Here is a 24,592-nt window from a genome sequence, read left to right as displayed (position 1 = left end):
TAGATGATTGAACATCAATAATGATCAATTATAATTATAATATATAAACAATGAATTTAAATATTCTAGTTGCACCGCCACCGTCAGAGTTTATAGATGTCATAGTAAAGTTGGCAATAAAAAGAGAAAAGAAGAAGACCAACAAAGATGATAATAATAGATGCACAAGTAACAACAACAACAACGACAACAACAACAACTATAAACAACTATATAATGACATCGTAACAGAAAAAGGACAAGAGGAAGCAGTATCATGGTTATTATATCTCGTTATAAAATGTGAATTATCTACTGTATGTAACTATAACTATAACGGTTAATATCTATTGTATAGTTCATTTCTAACATATTAATTTGATCACACTCTATGTAGATTAAAAATCAATCGATCTATCTACTCGATAAAGCTCTACAGTTAAATGTTATTGGAGTTATAATATAAATATTGTAGAATCTATATTCAATGTTTTGATATCACCTAATAATAATAATAATAATAATAATGACAATGATGATGATGATGAAACACAAACTCTATTAATATCAATATTAAATATTCTAAATGTTGGTGTCACTGATAGTATGTATCTTTCATTCATTCAACAAACTACGACGTCCACTTATCAATTTGTGTTTAGATGAATATTTAGATTATCTAAAACTCATTGAGAATACCATTCGAAATCATCGAGATAATCAAGTAGTCAGAGAGATCATTCTCAAGATAATGGAATCGATTGATACGAAACAAGTTCAACTTGTGGCTACTGAGGAATCGATTGTCACTTTTAACAACATTATGACTAGCTTTCTCACTGATCCTAGTAGCGTTCAATACCAATTACGAGCAATTCATGTAATCCGATCAAAGAGTGAAATACGAGACATTGATGGACGCCAACATTGGATGTCGATAGTGGAGATGTCAAACTATGATAGATACGAATTCTACACTCCACAATTCAAGTTTTCAAATGACCAAGTTATACAACATTTACTCGATCTAACAGAATTGTCTATTCATTCCGGTGGAAATATCTATTGGGTGAGCTTTGTTGATTACATTGACCCAATTCAATATAAATATGTATGTGATGAGTTGAATAGATTAATGATAATAATATTAATAATGAACAAAAATACTTATACTTTCATATACTACCAACAGTCATCATCACGAATATTCCCAATAATGCTAAAGCTATTATTATATAAAACGGGAGCTAGACAAAAAGAAAGGGCAGTGGGCTTTATACAAAAGATAGGAGCAAAGATGGGAATGAGGTATTTTGCAAGATATCTATTTGAAATGATACAACACTTTATCAAAATTGGAGAAAAGATTGAAATTGCACAACAATTTCTTCAAAAGAGTTCAAAAAGACATTGGAGAGATTGGAATTATTTTTCTATTTATCTCCCATCCATTATGAAATCAATCATTGCTCAACTCAATCAAACTCAAAATCCCAAACAAAAACGTCGCCTCTATTATTTCTTGTGGGGAATGATTGAAGACGTGTATCCATATTTCCACCACTTGGTTGACCCAATTGTATGCCATCTGGTCAATGTCAATATGATGTTCCTCATTTTAAAGGTGGTAGTGGCCAAGGAAGGAATCAATCAAAACAGTCAACTTTTATTCGACCGTTTCATGCAATCATTGATGGATCCACCACCATCAAAGATGAAGACACAACCATGGTACTTGAGGATTAAAGTAATGGTAGAGATGATTGATACTATGCAAGGAGGTATTTGGACAAGTCATCAAATACAAGTATTCAACAAATGTGATAATGAATATTGTCAAAAATTGGAGATAATCTCTGAAAAAGAATATACAGATGAATTATCAGAGAATAGGTATAAAGATTTTGAATCGACCCTAGTTAATTGGATTCGCGCTCACTCGATTTTATTTGACCTTTGCAACAGCAAGGTAATGCAAACTAGTAGAGTTTTGTTACTCCAACAGACACAAACATCTTTGGATAAATTTATAACAATGGTACCCACCACCTTTGAAAAAGGCAAAGCCTATAATTATTTCCTTCCATCTATTGTTTGTAAATGGGAATTATTATGTGATAACCAAAAAGACAAGGTAAAAGTAGTACTAGATTATTATCCTAAAATAGTACCACTATTACTAGAGAATAATACCATCACAGATCGCTGTGATGGCTACCAATACATGGCAAAGTCATTTTGGAAAATAATCAAGATACTCGTACAGGAACAACAACAACAACAACAACAACAACAACAACAATGTCAAATGCACTTGGAAAAGATACACCAAATGATGATCGATCTGGTTGAAAAAAGCCAGGACAACCATGTTTACTTGTTGTTGCAGGTATTGTGGAACACAGTTTATGATGAAGATGACAATACTGATGGCCATTATGAATGCCTATTTAATCAATTCATCACAATAGTAGATGATAACCATCCCGAAAAAAAATGTTAAAAATGTCGAAAACATCTAAACATTTTTAACATTTTTAACATTTTAAACATTACAAGTACTACCTTAATTTAAACGTATAACTTTAGTATATATCAATCAGCAGTGCTAGTTACAGGAGTTCAATATAATGGATGATGTTTTAACTGTTATTTGTAAGATTTGTGCGAAAATTATCCCTCTTTGTGATGTCAAAGCACATTTACTTGACACATGCATCCCTTCTCTTCTCTTTCGTTATGGATGCGGTGGTACTCTCCCAACATCACAAGAGTTCGAGAAGCTAACACAATCAGATAAAGAACATCAAATATTAAAAGTTAAACATGCAACCTTGCAAGAAAAATATAAGCAACGCAAAGCAACAACAATTGTTACAACATCTCAACCACCTCCTCCAGTATTTAGATATGATTCACCAACAAATTCTATCTTCTCCTCTCCACCACCAACACCAAGTAATTCCTCAATTGCAATGGATAATAGTTTTATGGAAGAGACTTTTCATGTCAAGAAAGAGTTTTTAAAGCAAGCAGATATTCATACATATAACAACAGTAGCAACTTAATTAATCTAGATATTCCTGATGGAGACCAAGGAGTGTGCACACTTGGTAACCAATTTAAGGTGCAGCAGAAAGATGTGATATTTTGTACCAACTCAGTGAGAGGCAGCAACAGAATAGAAATCACTTGTTTCGACAAACAAATTACATTGTGTAAACCTGCACACATTACGGATGAATATTGTCAAACTCATCTCGTTAGACCTCTTCTGGCAAGACCTATATCATTAGATGATGTAAAAGAATCAATATCAAACCGCCCAAAAGAAGAGTTGGTTAAATGTGCATCATGTCCAAACAAATGCACGATGAGCATAAGATGCAAAGCGTCCTCACTCACTCCAATCAAGGATAATTATCTGTACTTTTGCACATATTCTTGTTTCCAAAAATACTTTGGTTCATCATCAGGTAAAACCTGGTCTGCTTATATCGAATCTAGTATGTATTATAATTTTTATTACTACTTATAAAGTACATACAACTGATACCTTATTCTAGAACAACCTAAAAAAGACAAAAAGGAAAAGAAGGAAACGAATAAGGAAAAAGGAAAAGATGATGATTCAGACGAGGAATCCAGCCATGAAGAAGATGAAGAGGGATATGTAGTAGAAGATGAAGAACAACATACAGATAAGAAAAGAAAAGCATCTACACCACCAAAGCCGACAACTAAAAAGGCTCCAGCTAAAAAGGCTGCAGCCAAAGACAAAGATAAAAGTAAAAGTTCTGGCAAGAAATAAACTAACAACTATTAATTATTGACACATATCTTCTTCTCTAGAAATTAACAAGATTATAGAGTACTTGGAAGATGAAATAGTATCGTTCATTGGACTTAAATTTGAAGATTTCCAAGATTTATATCAAAACACTATACGATTGCAAAAGACAAAAACAGAAACCAGAGGCACTAAATCAAAGTATTCAATCAGGGGCCAGTTGTTTATTACACTTTGTTGGCTCCGTCACTACCCAAAGAGAATTGTTCTATCTGCATTTTTTAAAATATCGCAAACTACTGTAGAAGAATACACGTCTAACACTTTGGATTTGTTATATCCTCTCTGCCAAGAGAATTTCGATTACTATTTTTCAAAAAGAATGGACAAAGAGCACTATTCAATTTATGTTAAAGACACCAATGAATCTTGCATGGTTACATCAGTGGCAGATGGATCAGAACAAAGAATTTCAGTTCCCATGGATTCCGAAATTGCAATGAATTTTTATAGTGGAAAGAAAGGATATTTCTCAATAACCAAACTTGTCTTTTGTACTCCCACTGGAAAGATTATTTTCATGTCTAAATCAAGACCTGGATCAAGAAATGATATTAACCTCGCCAATGAATCAAGAGCTTTCTATTCTAAACTAGACGAAGTTCTCGAGTTTATTTTGGGAGACAAAGGATTCATAGGTTGTCATGGCATGTATAAACACTTTTTGGTTAACGATAGAAATCCTAAAGCTAGTTTTAATAGAGGTGAGGCTGACAAAAGATTTAAAGCCATCAGAATTATCATAGAAAATGTGTTTGCCCATATGAAAAAGTGGGAAGCATGCAAAGCGACTTTGAGGATCAAATTTTCCGATCCTTCAAAAATTCTTCAACAACATGATCAAATATGGTCAGTTGTAGGATATCTCACAAATAAATACAAAAACATTAGAGGATTATAGTAATAAACTTCTTGTTAAATGTGAAAAGTCAAAAAACATGCACTCAAAACCGAGTGATCATTGTAGTTAAAAACAGTAAAGATAAACCATTATCTTTACACTATTTATTTGTTCTATTTTGGAAGAAACTGTAACCAATGCATAGGTCTCACTGTTATACTACATATTCTTGACTTTACATATGTAAAGTAATATCATCCCCTCATAAAATACTTCTTGCTACGGAAGCGAGTGATATCATCATATCTAAGGATCTGATGCACTCTGCATTCTAATCATAAGGGTGATTCGGTTGAATGGTGTATGATACGCAGAGTACCATAGTGTTGACACACAATCTACTAAAATGGGGACCAAAGTAGTGTATATCGGAGGGTTTTGGAAGAAATAAGCTCAGGTGAGCGGCACGGGCGATGTTGTTAGCTAAATACATATATTTATAAACACCAACCTCATACACATTTATATGGTGCATGTGCTCTTCATGGGGGTTGCTTTTTGGTCTAATCAGGCTACTTACAAACATGATTAGCGGTGGCATAACCGGGGACTCTATAATAGGAGAAAATTGATAGAAATTGGTTAAAATATAGTCCATGTATGCCCTGGATAGGATGGATAGGTAGAGCATATGTTCTATTAGGGTAGCACACAAGCTGGGGATTTTTTGTGGTTGTTTTGATGGAAAATAAATTAATTTTTTCCATTTTTGTTACTATTATTTCCAGGTGTTATATTACAATTATTTTTTGCCTAAAATAAGAAAAAGTTAAATAAAAATGTTGGTTGTACACTGTACTTGTTATAAATATGAAAATATACCTTTCTTTTGATTATGTTTTGATGGAGTATATGTAGTTGGTGGTTTGATATTTGTTCTAGAAGAGGTAGCCCTATTTGTGGGGTTTTGATGATTATTTTTTGTTTCTTTTGTTGGAATTGGTGTGTTGTTGATTGGAATGTCTGGTAGTACTATATCTGTATCATTATTATTTGGTTTGTTATTTTTTTTCTTATTTTTTTTTTTGGTTTGTTTTGGTGAGTGTAATTTTGGAAGTTGAGGTGATTTTGGTGTCTCGTTCTCTTCTACATAGTCCGAAACAACTGCATCATGTATATTTGTCATTCTTACAACACGTAGTATTTCAATTGTAGTAGTTTTTGATGTTTCCTGTTGTTTTTTTGGCTTTGGACCCTTGTTGGCAGGTGTTTCATGTCCAATCTTTGTTTCTTTGTTTGGAGCTTGATTAACGATGATTTTTTTGATGAAAAACTTTATATTTGCCTTCTTTAAAGCCTGTTGTACATTATTATTATTTCTTGTTGGTTGTTTGGTTGAATTACTGGCATCATTATTCGATGTAACTTTGTTGTTTTCTTTTTCATTATTGTTGTTTGTTTCTGTTTGTCTGGAACTTTCTTCTTCTTCTGGTACCTCCTCAACGGGTTTATCATCTTGGATTGTAGGATCATTGTCGCATGGTCGATAAAAGATTGAGTATTCTCCATTTTCCATTTTTGTTTTAAAACTATAGGTCTTGTTTAAAAAAGCTGGTTTTTGTGGGGAAGGATAATATACTCTATATTCACTGTATGTATCTGATGGTTCTACTTCTTTATACGCATCTTGTAGTGCATTGAGAGTTCTTTGAAGTTTAGATTGTGAGGTTGAAAGTGTGTCTGGAAAAAATCGAATTTTTTGAGTAAAAAAAATTCACAAAAAAAATATTTTATATTAAAATCAAAAGAAATTAAAAGTTGCAAAATCCAAAATAACATACGTTCATTCTCTTCAACATCTTTTCCAAGGGCCACACCAATATTTTCATAAAAGGCGTCAAGAGTTTTAAAAGTATTGCAACTTTGGATAAACTCTTGAAATTCTGTGATGGAGGGGAAATTATAAACGGTGGCTCGATAATGTCCTTTTTTTCTAGTGTCCAAACCATACTCGGTTAGCCTTTTGTTTAATATATCAACCATATTTTGTGTTGTTCTATTATCTTGATGATTTGAGTCGGGATGGCTTTGAAATCTCTTTACTGTTTGAGAAATCAGTGCAAAAAAAATGTCACAATCTGATTTGCCGTGGCTCGGAGAAAAGAATTCCAAATCAATTGGAATGCAATTGATAGTTTTACCAAGTTGCCAAACCTTATAAATCCATTCAAAGTTTTTAAAAGTTGGTCCATTATCTGACCAAATAATAAATTTTTTAATTTTTCCATCCTTTCCAAATAAATCCTCTTTCCTTGTACAACCAAACAAATCCATGAATTCTTTTCTTTGAAATAAATTTCTAAAGCTAATGTCAGCAAAATTACAAGTTTTGTCCAAAACCCTAGAAATATTTCTATATAAACAATAGATAAAAAGTTGAGTAAAAAAAATGAAAAAATGAAAAATATGGGTTAGAAAATTGAAGGTAAATTTGTTGAAATTATAATCTTTTTTAAAAATCCAAAATATAAATATATAGTATTTGGTGTATACTATTTAATTTCCATAGTAATTTTTAAAAAGGATAATAATTGATTAAAAAATTTTAAATACTTACCCAAACACATATTTTTTATATTGATTGCCTTCCTTGTAGTGCATTACAATGCCATAAAAAGATCTATGGACAGCATTGTAAAACTGTTTGCCTACTTCAGTTTGTGACTTGTTAATGTTGATGTTTTGTTTAAAATCTATGGTAAACATAACTTCTCCATTATTGAGGTTTTTTTTTTGATATTTGTATAAATCTCTTCGTTCCCCAGCTGCTTTTTTGTGTTTATCTTTATCGCCACTTGATATATTTGGATCTTCACATGTATTACACATGTCATTCCTGTTTTTTGCCCTCTTTATATGTGGAGGAAGGTACTTTTTAAAGGTATTTAAGCACATTGGAACAAATTGATATTCCTTGGCAAAATCTGAAACGGAATCCATCAATTCTTCACCTACAAACTGGCCACCTATATTATACATATAATGGTAGTTGTCTGAGCCAGATGTATAATTTTTTTTGAATGGATTGACTGGTTCTTTTCCAGGTCTTTTATTAGCCTTTTTTTCTGGTACTTTATACCCCTTTGTGTGCAGTAGGTAAAAGTAATATAGCTCCTTGATGCCCATCGAGTATGTTTTAACTACTCTCGTATCCGATTCCGGATTATTTACTGATTTTCTTTTAAGAACACAAACATCATGAGCTGATGACTTGAATACGCTGCTATATTCGGCAAAGTATTTAACCGATGCTTCTCTTTTTGCAGCGGTAATTGATTGCTTTTTCTTTAACAAATAATAGTTATTAACAGGAATGTTGGCATATTGAGACTGTAATGAAGGTTGGGGTGGGTTTGTGTTGGAGGTACTACTATTTTTATCTTTATTGCCCTTTTTGTTATTATTTGTTGGAGGAGTAGAGCTTTCTCTGTTGTTGATATTATTGTTGTTTAGTGGAGTTGTATTTGGCATTGGAGGAGTTGAGTCAAGAACCATTCGGTCAGAGATATTAGATGATCTTTTTTTTGACATATTTGAAATGGCAGAGTCGTCACTCGTATCCATTGGATCTTGATTCGCATTTAGATTGGAATCACTTTGGTTCAAGATTGGCGTTGATTGGACGTCAGATTGCAATGGTATCGTATCACTTACTATAGCCATCATTGAATCACCACCATTGGGTGTTGTATTGTCTATATTTATGGGGGTTTTTGGGTCTCTATTACTTGGCAATGATGTTGTAGTACTTGATACGAGAGTTGGCTGCAATTGGATCAAATTATATAGAGAAAATCAAATTTTACTACTATTAATATATAAAACATAGATATTTGTACTATATGATATCATTATATATTACATTTGAGTTACTGGTTGTAGATACATCATTATCTTTTATCATTTCCTTCTCTATTTCCCTTGACGAATGCCAAATTCTTGAACCTATAATCATACCATAATCTTCGAAGTTACTCTTTTGATACTTTATTCCATTGTCTCTCATATATCTAAGTATACTATCGATATAGTTAGAAACTACACTCTATTGTCTATCTTTTGGTTATACTGTTACATACTGTGCGAGAATAAACTTTCGGTGGAGATCGTTTTGTTTGTGCTTATAATATTCTATGAATGCTTTGCAAAGATATCGCTCAAAACAACCTTCTAGAGGGTCTCCTTCTATTTTAAGATACTCCGCGATCTTCTTTATCATACTAGCATTCAATCTATGCCCAGCTAGAGCGCAAACACTTCGTAACTTTTCAATAAACCTTTTACCTACTAATTTGCTTTTACCTATTCTGAACTGATACACATCTTTGCGGATTTTAACCGCGAATTTAGGTAGTTGTATATCTTCTTCCGTTCTTTTCATTTATCTATTTATTATCAATAATTTTTTTTAAATGATGTTCAAAAAGTACAACGATCAAAAATCACAACAAAAAATCGATTTTTTTTATTTTTCATATTATAAAAAAGTCGCCCAGATTGAGTTCGCACAAATATGTTTAAAAATGTTAAAAATGTTTTGGTTTTTTCGACATTTTTAACATTTTTTTTCGGGATGATTATCACAAAAAACTCCACGGGAGGCTCAGAGTTAATCAATTCATCACAATAGTAGATGATGATAACTTTTTGTTGAAAAATATATCAAAAAGTAATTTGAAAAAATAAATAAATACTTTTGTAATAAATTCCTTACCCATTTGTAATAATTACTTTTATTATTTTATATAGATATATTATTATTTTAATACAATGAACAAACAACAAAAACAAGAACAAGAAGAAGAAGAAGAAGAAGAAGATAAAGAAGAAGAAGAGGAAAGCAATAATTTAATATTATTACCAAACCTACCATTCTTGATACAAGCAAAAATATTTGGATATGTAAACGAGATTGGTTTGGACTTGGTTTGTTCGAGATTCTTTAAACTTGCATCATCAATCTTTACAACACTAGACTATCGATTGATAAAGAGAGAATGCAACGTATACGATCATCTTCTTCATCCTTATTGTGCTTTGAAAAAGATTAGTCATCTCGTCATATCAAATGTAGATTGTCTTCTCTTGGGCCATGATAAACCTACAATTGAACTAGGTCAAGGTGATAATGCATCTATTTATAGTGACTTTATCAAAGATAACGATGAAGACGATGACTTTGATGAAGATATGGATGAAGAGGAGTATTTTAAGATAATCGATGCAAAATGCAAGAGCATTCATTGTCATGGTTGTTATGCAAGCTGTTTGGATATGGACACTAGTCAACGTAAACAACGATACCCCAATCTTGTTAGTGTTTATGGTGGTTATTGTGACGCTCTCATGGAGTATGTACAACAAATCGAAAGCTTGCATATTGTCTTTGATCAAGATTATGGTATAGATTGGGACATTTCAACTCTCATTAAAGAGTGTCATAATCTGGAGCGAGTCGAGATGACACAAATAGATCCATATGCTCGCCACGACCTTCTAGGTTCCTATCTTTTTTACTTTTTCTATAGTTGGGCCTATTTAAAGCAAATTATAGTTGTATGCCCTTCTTTGGAAATCGAAAATGATTTCAATATTACTTTGGTACTCCAAAGACATTTAAATTGGATTCAAACATTCCAAGTTACTGCGTGCTTGCAAGAATACTCAGAGGAAAATAAAAGGTCAATGATCAAAGACCTTCAAGAAACAATCAACAAGATGAAAAGTAATAGGCCCACTGAAAGAGTAGAATCATTTATTCAATTTTTTGATAAAAACGAATACCAAGTACATTCTTGTTCAAATCCAATACAACCAAAAACTTATTATTTCGATGATGACAATAATACTTTACAATCATTGTTATTGGATAATGACAAAGAAAGAAATGTTGTAAAGCTTTATGTCAATGTTCAATAAAAACTAGAAACCCCAAGCTATGAGCCAATTCACTTGTAAAAATATTACTATTAATTAATTATGATAATATTATGAACAAACCACAACAACAAGATTCAATCTCAAATGGGTTGTTATTAATAGCATTTATAACGTTTGCAAGAGATAGATGATTGAACATCAATAATGATCAATTATAATTATAATATATATAGTTCTTGTGTTGCAAATGACAACTCTCCTGTTAAAATAATAATAATATATCAATTCAGTAGTCATTAAAATGTTCCTCAATTTAAACAATCAGCCATCAATCGAGTTTATGGCATTAGTTGTAAAGTTGTCAACAGAAAGAGAAAAGAAAAAGAATGTAAAAGATAACAACAAGAGCGGAGGTGTCGAAGAAGATAACACAACAACAACAATCAACAATAACCAGTATAGCCGACTATATAAACAACGGTATCTCGATTCAGATGAGCTCGAGACTACACTATCATGGTTACTATATCTTGTCTTGAGATGTGATTTACCAACTGTATGTAAACATTTACATTAAAACACATGACCACTCGCTCTTCTAATCTACTAACTATACTATATATATAGATTAAAAAGGAATCAGCCTATCTACTCGATAATGCTTTGAGAAAAAAAATGGTGGGTATCTGGACATACAGTTTTGGTCTAATAAACGAAATGTTCTCCTGTTTGGTATCACTATCTTCATCACCAAACAATGACGAAGATCTACGTGATCAAATAATATCGAGCTTGATTTCCCTGGTTTTTGGAAGCTCTCAGGGTATGCAGTATATCAAATTCACCAAATATTTATATCACACTCACTTATGATTAAATCTAGATATATATTGTAGTTTTATATGTTTTTTACGTGAACAAAGTACAAAAGATGGAATGATTGAAAAAGAAAATGTCCTCAGGATCATGGAGTCACTTGACTCTTTTGCAAAGTCTGGTTCAGATACGATAGCTTTTTACGAGATTATGATTAACATCCTCAGTGATCCCAGTCACCATCAAAACCAACTGCGAGCAATCAATACCATTGCAAAGGCTAAATTGTATAAACAAAACCAAAACCTTCATCCCATCTTGGAATTACTTCAATTTTGGAACTATTCTCGTCAGAGTAACGATCCACCCACAATATTGTTTTCACATGACACTGTCGTACAAGTACTAATCGATCGATTAGAACCTGATGCTCTATCAATCTCTACTACTAGTCTTGTACTTTCTATTGATCCAATTCATTATAAATATGTAAGTATAAAATTGAATCGTTTTTACTTGTTCTAAATGACACTTACATGTATTCTATAAAAGGTATCAAATAGAATAATCCCTTTGATTCTAAATAAATTCTATCAATTGGATACCGAGGATGCCAGACAATTTGCATTGGTAATACTGGTTAATGTAGGAAAAGCTTTGGGGCTGAAATATTTTTCGAAATATCTTTATCAATTGGTACAACACTTTATTAAAACTGGATCAACCATTCCATGTACTGAGTATTTTTTCAATTTTGTTATGGATTTGGATTTGGATTTTGATTATTATTTTTCAATTTATCTACCATGTATTATAAAATCAGTCATTGCTCGATTGAAAAAGGAAACAGAGGAGCAACAATTGCATCCTCCCATCGACAATAGTATTATGAAATTTTTAAACTGTATGGTCAAATACTTGTATCCATATTTCCAACATTTAATTGGTCCAATATGCAAGAATCTGGCCAATTTCAAAGGTAAACTAATGTACAACATTTTGGCAATAACGGTTGCTAAAGAAGGATTCACCCAAAACTCTCAATATTTGTTTGAAAGGTTTACAACATCGTTGGTGTCTGGATCATCGTCACTGTCTCGAAAATTCAAATCAAAGATCTATGAAATGTCAAGAATGATTGACTTTATGCAACGAGGTGTTTGGACAAATCATCAAATCCAAGAATCAATCCAAGCGTTTATTGAATGGGATAATCAATACCTTGAAGAATGGGATAATCAACAACTTGGAATACTGGAGGAAAGCCTAAGAGATGAGAATGTAGTTACCGACGATATTGCGTACCGATATAGCATTCAAAACCCTTGGAAATCTATGATTGATAACCATAGAGCACTATCAGAGGTTATCATTCGCAAGTGCAACAACGCCGACCAAATCGATCAAATATTAATTCAACTGCCAGCCCTTGAACAAACAACCCAATATTATGTGGTTTCCATCATTGGTTTAAAATTGCAATTCTTGTGTGACCATCAACACGACAGAGTCAGGTTACAAAAATTAATACAACATGTCAAATACTCACCATTGGTTCCAGATTTGTTGATGAGATTACATGGTATTCGTGATGATGATGTGATAATTAAACAAATGTTTGAATTATTAAATAAATAATTTTGATCATATATTTATAATAAAATAAATCTTTGATAATAGATGTGCTACTGCAAAAGAAAAATGTAACAATCTCCCACATTAAATAAATAGGATAGGCTATTAATAAAGCTTTAGCAAGGCACATATTTTATTGATTTGGTTGTAATTATCTCGAAATAGTGGGCACTTGAATTGATAATAAATATACCTCCAACAGATGATACGATTATCTAATAGTATTAGGGCTCCTAACTGAGGTAGTTTATTGACCAATAAACTGATTTTGACTGTAACCGAAATCGGTTCAGATCAGATCGGTTTGGATTTAATTTTAACAATCTTCAAACCATCCATAGTCGAATATCGGCTCAACGGTTTGCTTTTACAATAAACCGACAAAACCGATGCTATTCATACCCATCTTTGCTCCTTTTATAATGCCATGCATAATTTTTTCCAAACTATCACTTTCCGTTTCATATAATCGTTTGAACATTATTGGGAATATTCTAGATGATACCTAATAGATAGTTGGTATTTGATTTAATTAATTTAAATATTAATATTATTATTATAATTAATTAAGCTTTTAATTAGAAAACAACAAACACATCCATATGTATATTTGGTTGGGTCAATGTAATTAACAAACCTCTCCAGCAGCAGACATAACCGTATGATTCGATAGACAATTCTATTAGACCGAGTAAACGCTGTATTACTTGGTCATTTGAATACAATATTACAGAATTAATTTATCTTGATTAATAGTGTATTAATTAATTACACTATTAATCAAGATAAATTAATTCTTTAGGTTTTGAAAATTTGAACTGCAAACATAAAATTCAATCAGAAAGACAATAATTAAATCCTTAAAATAGGGACATACTCTTTATGGTGATCGAAAGCACAGTCGACCTTTGTTTTAATTGCCAGATGCAATGGTCGTTGGGTTCTGAAATTAGCTGCTACCAAATCAAGGCAGACAATGAATTAAACTATGGTATTGTCCATGCAACCGTCAACATTTACTTGGATTACAATTCTTACCCTCCCCTGGACTTTGGGTCTCGTGTCGATGTGGTCCGTACACTTGCAATGGATACTATCCCACCTCTACCTCCCTATGAACCCTACATAGGTTATTTTGGTTTATTTTTGATAGGCAACTTGTTTTGTAAGTAGTTCAAGTTATCTTTCAAATTAATATTCCATTCCAATTAATTAACATTGTCCTTTATATATATATATATATATAGACACCACTGGTAACCCTAACCCTGGTAAGAAATGTATAACATATTCAGATGGGATATCACTACACGTTCGATGTAGTATGTAATAATAACCTTTCACAAAGACATATTTAGAATTATTAATAATTAACTCTCTCTATCTATCTATATTATAAAAGGCAACAAAAGTATATCACAAGAAATGATGATAAATGCCTCTTCAAGTTGTGACGATTGTTTGGCAAGTTCTTTTGGATATCTCGAAAATGATTTGTTAAGAATATATATACGTACTTCCACTCTGACATATTCTATTCGTGTATGTAGTTTATATATATTACATAATAATAATAATAATAATAATCATTCTTTTTAATCATATTATTAGTATTTAGAAGGTAATATAACTAGTGGTACAAACTCTGAATTTAGATTAAAGTTATACCCATCCTTTGATATGATTGGTGATCCATATGATGCGCTTTCTGCTTTTGTTAACCGTACAAGACAATAGTAACTATCAACAACAATACAATACAAAACAACATCATGTCACCAGTTAACTGGTAGTACACGTGTCGCTCACTCACTCACTAACTCACTCTCTTTCTCTAAATATTATTATTATTATTATTATTATTATTATTAATATTATTATTTTTTTGATATTATTAGTAAAACAGGAAATGAGACGACACAAAAAGAATACGACCAATCACTGACGATCTATGTTAATGGTCAAGTAGTTCAAGCCAATGGAACTTCTTATAACGTACCTGATGGGAGTAGCAGCCGTAGCAGCAGTAGCAGCCAAGAACAACCATCATCTGGAAATAGGTTGCATGTGTCGATGTCGACCTTTATTTTAGTTATCTTTGTAACACCCATCATCATGTATTACTCTCTTTTGCTTTGATCAACTATTTTTCAATCTATTATTATCGTAGCATATATAGCGCTATGCTTTTGTAAAATTATGTATTTTATTATAATTAATAATGCAAACAATCTTATGAAATAAATCATCCATCTTTCATTTAGTCAAGAAAACAAACCACCAAGCAACAAACAAAGATTCAATCACAAATGGGTTGTTATTAATAGCATGCTTCAAAGTCTACATTTGCAAGAGTAGATGGATGATGATTGAACATCAATGATGATGTTGTTGATGATCACCATTATTTATTCAAACAAAGATGAATTTAAATATTATTATAGAAGTTGCACCGCCACCGTCAGAGTTTATAGATGTAATAGTAAAGTTGGCAATAGCAAGAGAAAAGAAGAAGACCAACAACAAAGATGCTATGATAACTAAAATAGAGGAAAAGGGAGAACAAGAAGTAGTACTATCATGGTTATTATATCTTGTTGTCAAATGTGAATTATCTACTGTATGTAACTATAACTATAACTATAACTGCTGTTTAGAAATGAACAATATTCTTCTAACTTATTATTTGATCGTACTCTATGTAGATTAAAAAACAATCAATCTATCTACTCGATAAAGCTTTGAGGAAATATTTTTCGGCTCTTACTACTACTACAGTTAAATGTTGTTGGAGTTATAATCAATATATTGTAGAATCTATATTCAATGTTTTGATATCTACCAATAATAATAATAATGACAATGATGATGATGATAGTGAATCACAAACTCTATTAATATCAATATTAAATACTTTAAATGTTGGTGTCACTCTTAGTATGTATCTTTCATTCAATCACTAAATGTTCACACATAGTATTCACTGACTAATTTATTTATTTTGATTAGATCAACATTTAGATTATCTAAAACTTATTGAGAATACAATTAGAAATCATCTTGACAATCAAGTCGTCAGAGAGATCATTCTCAAGATCATGGAATCGATTGACATGAAGCAATGTATAAGCAAGGATTGGGTTGAAACATTGGAGGCTGAAAATATTTTCAACAACATTATGGCAAGCTTTCTCACAGATCATCGTAACCATCAATACCAATTAAGAGCATTTGATATCATCGAATCAATGAAGGAAATTAGACACATTGTTGGGGGTATATACATCCTTGAATTAAAGCATATGAAATACTACAACAAATACGAATTCTGTATAGCTGGACCCAGATTCAAGTTTTCAAATGACCAAGTTATACAACATTTACTCGATCGAATAGAATTGTCTGTTGAATCTGGATATCCGATAGATCCCTATTTGGAGAACGTTATTAGTTTCATTGCTCCATCCAAATATAAATGTGTATGTGTATTTGATTTAAAAAGATTTGTTTACAACAATAATAATAATAATATTTAATATTTAAATATATTTTTCACATCACTTAGGTATCATCTAGAATATTCCCAATAATACTCAAACAATTATATAAAATGGAGATTGGTACCAGTGAAAAACATGAAGCAGCGTGCTCTATCCAAAGGGTAGGAGCAGTGGTGGGAATCAAGTATTATGCAAGATATGAATTTGAAATGATACAACACTTTATCAAAACTGGAGAAATCTTACAACTGCCTTTCTATTTTTTCGTGTGGTTCCCAAATATATCTATAGATTGGAGTTATTTTTCGATTTATCTCCCATCCCTCATGAAACAACTCATCGCCGCCCAACCCAATCAATTGGAAAATCCACATATCTACCGCCTCTTTGGCCGGATGATTGACAGTTTGTATCCATATTTCAAACACTTGATTTCAAGCGTATGCACAATTTGCCAAACTCACATGATGTCATCCATGTTAAAGGTAATAGTGGACAAGGAAGGAATCAGTCAAAACTGCCGACTCGTATTCGACCGGTTCGCACAATCGTTGATGGATACATCCTCTCAATTATCGGGACCAACAAGGTCTGTTGCAATGGCAAGGATGATTGACGTTGTACAAGGAGGTGTGTGGGCAAGTGATCAAATCTATATACTCACTCGGTTTGACGATGAATACTGTCGAGAATTGGAGAGAATCTCAATAGAATATAACCCTTACGGAGATGTCGAAGATAACGCATGTATTGCAGACCAGTGTGATGTTGCACTTGGGAGTTGGATTTTAAATCACTCAATTCTATCCGATGTTTTCATTCGTAACAACAACCACAGACATCAGGAAATTAAAAAGTTGCTCCTTGAAATAACACAAACATCGTTGGACAAGTTGATAACAATAGCTCCCACCTTTAAATATCAGGCCTATAATTATTTGATGCCAACTATTTTGTATAGATGGGAATTATTATGTTACAACAATGAACAACAACAAGACAAGGTAAAAGTAGTACTAGATTATTATCCTAAAATAGTCCCATTAATTCTAGTGAATCATCTCATTAGTAAAATCGAAATCCTCGTGGACCGTCAACTGATGTGTGAAGAGAAAACTTTTTGGAATATAATCAAGATACTCGTCGTAAAGAAGGAACAACAACAACAACAACAACAACAACAACAACAACAACAACAACAACAACAACTATATAAAATACATTTAGACAGGATACACCAAATAATGATCGATGTTGTAAATGAGGAGGGCTACACTAAAGCTATTGATCGTTTATTGTGGTATATTAAGCGTGATGATGAATATAGCTATCTGTCCAATCTATTCATCACAAAATTAAATGACGGTACCGGTAGAATTTGTTTAAAAAATAAATAAATATTAAATCTATTCCAAAACTTATCTTTTATAATCAAATATTCCAAAGAAATAGGTTGATCCAACTATAAAATTATTTTAGCAGAAACAATCCTACAAGTTGAAAATTGTTTTTTCAAAAAAGAGATATTTTTTTTTTATATCCGAAGTTTCCTCCGCATGAAAAAAGAGCTCCCTGGGATCAATCACCGAGTTTTGGATACCAACTTCTCTTCACATCATTTCATTGCAATCAATCCTTTAAACAGAGATACAAAGAAAGATAGATAGATATCAAACAAAGTAAAAACAATGAAGAAATCAATCACCTTTATCATGATCATGATCATGTGTATGGTTGTTAACATTGTTGTAAGTTTTACACATTAAACACATCACCCACATTCATTTATAACATTCAAAGAAGAATTAAAGATATTAACTCTTTTCTTTTAGAAAGGGCAACCTGATTGGTGGAATGATAGAGTGAATCAAGGACAAATATTAAGTACAACAGTTGAGCCTGAATCAAGTTTAATGGCCACTGTTGGAAATGGATATGCTAGTTATGTGGTCGGAGGTGATTTCATTTATATTGGTGGTATATTCAACGGACCTGAATTATCAATTAAAAATGTATCACATCGTGCAGCTTTTCCAAACTATCAAAATATCGTCGTAGAGAATAGTGATGTTAAACTTGAATATGCTGGATTGGATATTGAAAATGCTACCTATACAAGAGTATTCTCGTTTGCATCGTCGCCGTCGGTCACTGTTGAACAGGTATTCTATGCATCGCAAACTGACCGTAACACATTGATTCAAGAGATTACTATTGACAATACAAATGGTGACGGGTCATTTGTGTTGCAATTAAATAATCCTACTGATTTGGAGGTATCTGATGACTTGGAGATCGAGGTTGTTTACAGCGATGATACAGCCACCCAATACTTGGCATGTATCAAGCAACCAGAGGTCAACTTTACAACATGTGCTGCTGTTACAACGGCGACGTTGAATGGGACCGTAGAGGTTTCCGCAGGCCAGAAATACACAGTCTACTATGTCACTGCATTCTACTCCAACTTGGAAGACAGTACCGGCAACAACGACCTTATCAGTGTTTGTGCCGGTATCTTCAAACAAATCTATTCAGAGATTGACCAGATGTTGCAAATACACAAAGACGCATGGGCTCATCTTTGGCAATCGGGTATTGAGATTGGCGGGAATCTCGATTTGGCTCAGACTGCCAACAGCTCGCTCTACTACATTCTGTCGTCGATTCGGTACGACTGGCCGCACAGCATCAGTCCCGGCTCGCTCGCCTACGGAGGTCTGGGTACCGGCTACAACGGACACGTGTTTTGGGACGCCGAGACGTGGATGTATCCTCCCGTCCTCTTGTTGTATCCAACTTTGGCGGCTGCCAACATACTCCAATACCGCTTCAACCTCTACGACGGTGCCGTCGCAAAGGCTCAGAGCTACGTCCCCGAGTACAGCGGCATCATGTATCCTTGGGAGAGCGCTTTTAGCGGCCGCGAGGTGTGTCCCACCTTTGCGCCAACCGGTCGTCTCGAACAACACATCACCGGAGATATCTCGTATGCGACAAGACAGCAGTTCTACGCCACCGGCGATTTGTTCTGGCTCAAAAAACTATGCATTCCAATCGATTGTTGGCATGGCCGAATTTTGGGCCAGCCGTGTTTTATTCGACACTGACACACAGCAATACGTCATCAACGGTGTCATTCCACCCGACGAGTATGCCATCGGCGTCAATAACAGTGTCTATACCAATGTTGTAGCCAGTATTGCCTTGGAGTGGGCTATCGAAGCTGCCCAGCTCATCGGCAAGACCGAGTCGATTCCCGCCGGACTCTGGCAAACCATCGCCGACAATATCAAGATCCCCTTTGACTCGGTCAACCAGCGTCACCCAGAGTACGACGGCTACAAAGGTCAAACGATCAAACAAGCCGACGTCATTCTACTCGGGTTCCCATTAATGTACAATATGACACCAGAGGTACGTCAAAACGACTTGGCCTACTATGAGACGGTCACCAATTCACAGGGACCTGCCATGACTCACTCAATGTACACTATCGGTTGGTTGGAGCTAGGCAATACCACCAAAGCATCTGAATCATGGCCTCTGTCCTATGCCAACGCACAACAACCATTCAAGATTTGGACAGAGACGCCAACAGGTGGTTGTGTCAACTTTATCACAGGTGCTGGAGGTTGGTTACAAGCTTTGCTATTTGGGTATGGTGGTCTTAGAATCCATCAAGACCAATACTACTTCTACTCTCCACAACTACCACCCAATACAACTAGTTTAAAGATTAGAGGGTTCTCTTACAATAGTGCTACATTCAACATGTATTGGGACGATGCATCGGTAGAGATTGAACTTACCAGTCCTGTCTCTATCCACTTTTTCAATCTAGAGTATGATGGAAGTGTTCAAAGATTACATTTAAATCAACCTTTAAAGTTTGATCTTGGTGAATTTGCTATTACTCCTATCATCTAAATAAATAAATAAATAAATAAATAAATAAATAACTAAATAATATTATTTAAAAAAAAAAAAAAAAGAAGAAACTCTGAGTACCAAGTATAGTTTTTTTAAATTTAATTTAGTATTGGTTGACTAAGTTGTGAAACTAGAATGAATACAAATAATGTTGGTCAAGATCATGATGTCATTCCTCTGATTAATCCATTAATCAATAACACAACAATAAACGATGTGGATATGTTAAACTTGGTACACAAAGTATGCGATCATAATAATACTATGAAAAACAAAGTATGTATCAACGCGTTGACTAATACATCTGATCATCATCATCATCAAGTTATTTAATTAACAAACGACGTCTTTTTAATTGTTTAAAGGAAGCCTTTAAATTATTGATAAAGTATCTTGATAACAAAAGGGAGAATAAGATACATGACCTAAGTCAACAAACAAAGATTCAAATACGATCATTGATACTTGATACTTTTGAAAAGATACGTGACCCATTTTCAAATTTAAAGACAATAATAGAGATATTGTTGGCCAATCATTGTAAGTAGTAGGAGTGACGAAGAAGATAGATATACATTATTATTATTATATAACAACTAATTAAGTCGTTTGTTTTACCTTTTTCTTAGATAAAAAAAACAGTGAAGATGAAGAGATATTTAGAATTGGTTTGATTGAATGGTTTAATAGAGTATTAAAGGAACAAGACAATCAAAATAATTTTAGTTTAACATATAATATGTTTTCTGAATCTACTATTGATTGTGCATTGATTGCTCTGTCAAAGATTAAGCAACAATGTCATGCGTCATTGGTTTTGGAAACATTGGAGATATTGTGGAAACTACACTATAAAAACAAGTTAACCGACCTAAAAGATAAAGAGGTCACAATGTATTTCCCAATATCTAAAACAAAGCCATCCATACTAAAAGATGAAGAGGTCTCAATGATTTTATCAATCTTTAAACATTACGAATTTCAACAACAACAACAAGACCAACTCAAAAAAGATATTACAAAGATCATTTATAAACTACCTCTTGGAACCAAACTATTCTTAAAAACAAAAGAGTTTGAAGCATTTTTAATACAAACTATTGGTATTCTATTTGGTGGTGTATATGATGATGCGTATTTCCTTCCACAGTATAAAAATTATGATCAATTCTTGGATGGTTGGAATAATCTAAGCTATCGAGAAATTGAACATAACCCAATATTTAACTTTCTTGCATATATCAATTATAAGGATGATGAGACACTATGCATCATCATTTTAGATTACATCAAAATCAAATTTTTAAATGCAACTAAAAAAAGTTGGAAAGAGAAATTAATTTTCTTTAGGATAGTAAACTCTGTTGGTTCTAAATTTGAATCTCAGGTGATCAGTTCATTATTATCGAAATTATCTGATCCCATTTCATTCGAAAAGTATGTAAAAATTACAAACTATCAGAGTTTTAAATAACATTATCTAATCATTTCGTTAATTTTAATTAGACTTTTATCAATTGAAACACAAGACAATTCAATTCTTCATTGTGAATTATTGACATTTCTTTTAAGATTCAAGGATGACCCTGTCATGCAAGAACCTTCTATTCGATCCATCATAAACGAGGGTTGGAAGAATATTGTCAATCAAGAACCAATACAACCTCGTACATTATATAGTCTGTGTAAATATATAAAAGTTACTGGGACCCGAGTATTGGATCAACAAATCACTGACCAAGTATTTTTAAAAGGATGGGTATCAAATTATGACTATGTTGTCAGATGCTCTTTAAATTTAATTTTAGAAAAACCAGAAATAGTAAGCAGCACAGCTGTCACACACAAGTTTGATTGAATATATTTAATATATTAACCATTATTTTTATTTTATTTTATTTTTTCTTTAGGTCAGTCTACCAATCTTTATTGTATTTTTGGATAAATATTGTAAAGATCAAATGGATATTGGAAAGATTATCAGATATTTTGATAGTTTAGTGACCAACCAAAGAAAAACATATCTAAGGATTATTATCAGTCGGTTGTTATTTAGACCATTTAAATTAAATGTCGATGGTGCCATGACTGATGAATTTATTTTTAAGAATATATTGGGTTGGATATTTGATGGGTCTATTGGAAAGGACGTTCCCATTTATCTACCAGCAATCATGAAAAGAATAACAACTCAACCAACCATCAAACATATATTTCAAGACCAAATCGCGAGATTTTGCACCCAATTCCCACAGACAATATATTCATCATACATTGATCGTTTGATATCCCAAGGTATTGATTTATACGACGACAACAACAGCAGTCAAGATCGTAGTGGAACACTTTTGACCTGTTTATTTTCAATATGCACACAATACAAAACAACAGAGACACAAAAAGAAAAAAGCAATCAGTTATTTAAACGATTACTCGATTTGTTTATCGCCAAACATGACGAGGATGAAAGGAAAATAGCAATCAAAAATTTGATTGACCATGCATATTGTGCAGGCATTTCATTATCAATTGAACAAAAATCACAAATCATCGATTGGATGAGAGTTGGAATTCCTATTCCTCTATTGTATCGTCCACGAGTTGACGCACTTCAACAATACTCTGAATTGATTTATCAATTGGCAACATTGGGTGATGATTGTGACTATTATCTAGAAATTTCAATATATCATGTCGAGCAAATGTTGGAAGGTATTAAACGATTCAAAGGCTTTGTTTCAAAGTTGGTTTCAACAATCTCCCACTTTTACAAACTACTCGAAACCATTCATTTCTCTTGTCAAGCAAAGAATCTATGGTCCATTTATTTCACAAAATATTTAAATAACACCAACACTTTAAAATCATTACTATTCTTGACTCTACTCAATGAATGATTATTAAAATACACCTATAAAAGAATGAATATATAACCTAGCTAGGTATGCTTCTACAATAAGAAATAATTAGAAAACAAAATAAACTTAAATCTTTCTGAAATCAAATCTCTTCTCTCCTCGAGCTGAGTCATCTAGAAAAATTGTTCATTTGATGAAATAAACAACTAATATTAACCAAACCATTCAACCGATATTGATATGTATAATTAGACTATATTTGAAAGAAGAAGAAGATAAACAATGGGGATGATTATGTCTATGTTTCAGAAAAGTCATAGAGGTATGTTAAAAGTATTGCTTACCACTTTCAATTTAATCATCAATCTCTATCAAATACTAAACAATATTTCTTATTATGAACTATAGTTATCATCTTGGGTCAAAATGCTGTTGGAAAGACAACTGTATTGAATGCTATGATACATGGATATCTTGCTCCTCACCCTATTCCTATTCCCGTCTATGGATTTGCTGTTGAATGTGGAGTGTTTGTATTCATCTTGATTATAAAGAATCTATTCTATTCTATTCTTTGTTAACACATTTTATACTCTTTAGTTACAAGCAATTTAATTTAATTGTATTTGATGTTCCTCTCTTGAATATGAATATTCCTAATGCTGTAAGATCTGACATAAATTTTGTACAAGTAAAATACTATTATATCACCATTTATCTATTTAATTTAAATTCATCTTTTCTCTCTCTAACACATAATAATTACTTTTTTAAAATTCAAAGTGGAATGGAATGTACGAACCTCAAGAAGCAGTAATATTTATATTAAATGCAACTGAACCATTGGAATCAAAAGAATCTCTACACAGACTATTGACATTGGATTCATTAAAAGGTAAACCATTTTTAATACTTGCCAATTTTTGTGATTTACTACAACATGATCCATCAGAATCGATTATTAAAGATTTGGAATTGGAAAAATATGGTAGAGGTAGAGAATGGACATTAAGATCAGTCTCTTCGGCCAAAGGTGATGGTATGTTGGATTCATTAAATTGGTTAGAATTAACTTTAAAAAATAAATCAACAAATAAATAAATAAACAAAAAGAGTTAATTAAATAATTTTCCTATTTTTTTTTATTTAGGGGATTTTGTTTTTTAATAAGGGGGAGAGTAGGGTAAGTGTTTGTTTGTTATATGATTCTAGTATTGTTGTTATTATTATTATTATTAT

The 24,592-nt window shown here is 32.5% G+C and overlaps 9 protein-coding genes across 9 annotated transcripts; 8 read left to right on the top strand and 1 right to left on the bottom strand.

Annotated features, from left to right (window-relative positions):
• Nucleotides 1–50: 50 nt before the first annotated feature.
• On the top strand, nt 51–2,482 carry DFA_10683 (uncharacterized protein; the record flags this gene model as incomplete). Its single annotated transcript, XM_004351274.1, has 3 exons — nt 51–318; nt 455–583; nt 642–2,482. 3 exons carry the CDS (start codon nt 51–53, stop codon nt 2,480–2,482), a joined length of 2,238 nt encoding a protein of 745 aa, XP_004351326.1.
• A 127-nt stretch (nt 2,483–2,609) lies between these two features.
• Nucleotides 2,610–4,731, top strand: DFA_10682 (uncharacterized protein; the record flags this gene model as incomplete). The annotated part of the gene is made up of 3 exons (XM_004351273.1): nt 2,610–3,486; nt 3,547–3,768; nt 3,833–4,731. 3 exons carry the CDS (start codon nt 2,610–2,612, stop codon nt 4,729–4,731), a joined length of 1,998 nt encoding a protein of 665 aa, XP_004351325.1.
• A 271-nt stretch (nt 4,732–5,002) lies between these two features.
• DFA_10681 (uncharacterized protein) lies at nt 5,003–9,112 on the bottom strand (the record flags this gene model as incomplete). Its single annotated transcript, XM_004351272.1, has 7 exons — nt 5,003–5,154; nt 5,252–5,281; nt 5,554–6,411; nt 6,513–7,015; nt 7,691–8,496; nt 8,594–8,750; nt 8,811–9,112. The coding sequence occupies 7 exons, from the start codon at nt 9,110–9,112 to the stop codon at nt 5,003–5,005; spliced, it is 2,808 nt and encodes a 935-aa protein (XP_004351324.1).
• Nucleotides 9,113–9,501: 389 nt separating this feature from the next.
• DFA_10680 (uncharacterized protein) lies at nt 9,502–10,650 on the top strand (the record flags this gene model as incomplete). Its single annotated transcript, XM_004351271.1, has 2 exons — nt 9,502–10,082; nt 10,260–10,650. 2 exons carry the CDS (start codon nt 9,502–9,504, stop codon nt 10,648–10,650), a joined length of 972 nt encoding a protein of 323 aa, XP_004351323.1.
• A 262-nt stretch (nt 10,651–10,912) lies between these two features.
• On the top strand, nt 10,913–16,598 carry DFA_10679 (uncharacterized protein; the record flags this gene model as incomplete). Its single annotated transcript, XM_004351270.1, has 13 exons — nt 10,913–11,167; nt 11,239–11,293; nt 11,495–11,916; nt 11,980–13,043; nt 13,645–13,686; nt 13,932–14,227; nt 14,310–14,333; nt 14,465–14,604; nt 14,674–14,798; nt 14,961–15,070; nt 15,507–15,682; nt 15,768–15,999; nt 16,072–16,598. The coding sequence occupies 13 exons, from the start codon at nt 10,913–10,915 to the stop codon at nt 16,596–16,598; spliced, it is 3,468 nt and encodes a 1,155-aa protein (XP_004351322.1).
• Nucleotides 16,599–16,672: 74 nt separating this feature from the next.
• DFA_10678 (uncharacterized protein) lies at nt 16,673–17,959 on the top strand (the record flags this gene model as incomplete). The annotated part of the gene is made up of 2 exons (XM_004351269.1): nt 16,673–17,151; nt 17,524–17,959. The coding sequence occupies 2 exons, from the start codon at nt 16,673–16,675 to the stop codon at nt 17,957–17,959; spliced, it is 915 nt and encodes a 304-aa protein (XP_004351321.1).
• Nucleotides 17,960–18,250: 291 nt separating this feature from the next.
• Nucleotides 18,251–20,492, top strand: athl1 (acid trehalase-like protein 1; the record flags this gene model as incomplete). Its single annotated transcript, XM_004351268.1, has 3 exons — nt 18,251–18,310; nt 18,395–19,157; nt 19,564–20,492. 3 exons carry the CDS (start codon nt 18,251–18,253, stop codon nt 20,490–20,492), a joined length of 1,752 nt encoding a protein of 583 aa, XP_004351320.1.
• Nucleotides 20,493–20,630: 138 nt separating this feature from the next.
• DFA_10676 (uncharacterized protein) lies at nt 20,631–23,392 on the top strand (the record flags this gene model as incomplete). Its single annotated transcript, XM_004351267.1, has 5 exons — nt 20,631–20,771; nt 20,861–21,035; nt 21,125–21,932; nt 22,002–22,317; nt 22,406–23,392. The coding sequence occupies 5 exons, from the start codon at nt 20,631–20,633 to the stop codon at nt 23,390–23,392; spliced, it is 2,427 nt and encodes an 808-aa protein (XP_004351319.1).
• A 243-nt stretch (nt 23,393–23,635) lies between these two features.
• Nucleotides 23,636–24,520, top strand: arrH (ADP-ribosylation like factor; the record flags this gene model as incomplete). The annotated part of the gene is made up of 5 exons (XM_004351266.1): nt 23,636–23,675; nt 23,762–23,882; nt 23,954–24,044; nt 24,137–24,392; nt 24,504–24,520. 5 exons carry the CDS (start codon nt 23,636–23,638, stop codon nt 24,518–24,520), a joined length of 525 nt encoding a protein of 174 aa, XP_004351318.1.
• Between the last annotated feature and the right edge of the window lie 72 nt (nt 24,521–24,592).

Source organism: Cavenderia fasciculata, assembly GCF_000203815.1.
Source record: "Cavenderia fasciculata unplaced genomic scaffold Scf_EUAJFUG01CK1KI-5, whole genome shotgun sequence".
In the NCBI taxonomy this organism is placed as follows: domain Eukaryota; phylum Evosea; class Eumycetozoa; order Acytosteliales; family Cavenderiaceae; genus Cavenderia; species Cavenderia fasciculata.
This window is presented reverse-complemented; position numbering and strand designations above follow the sequence as displayed.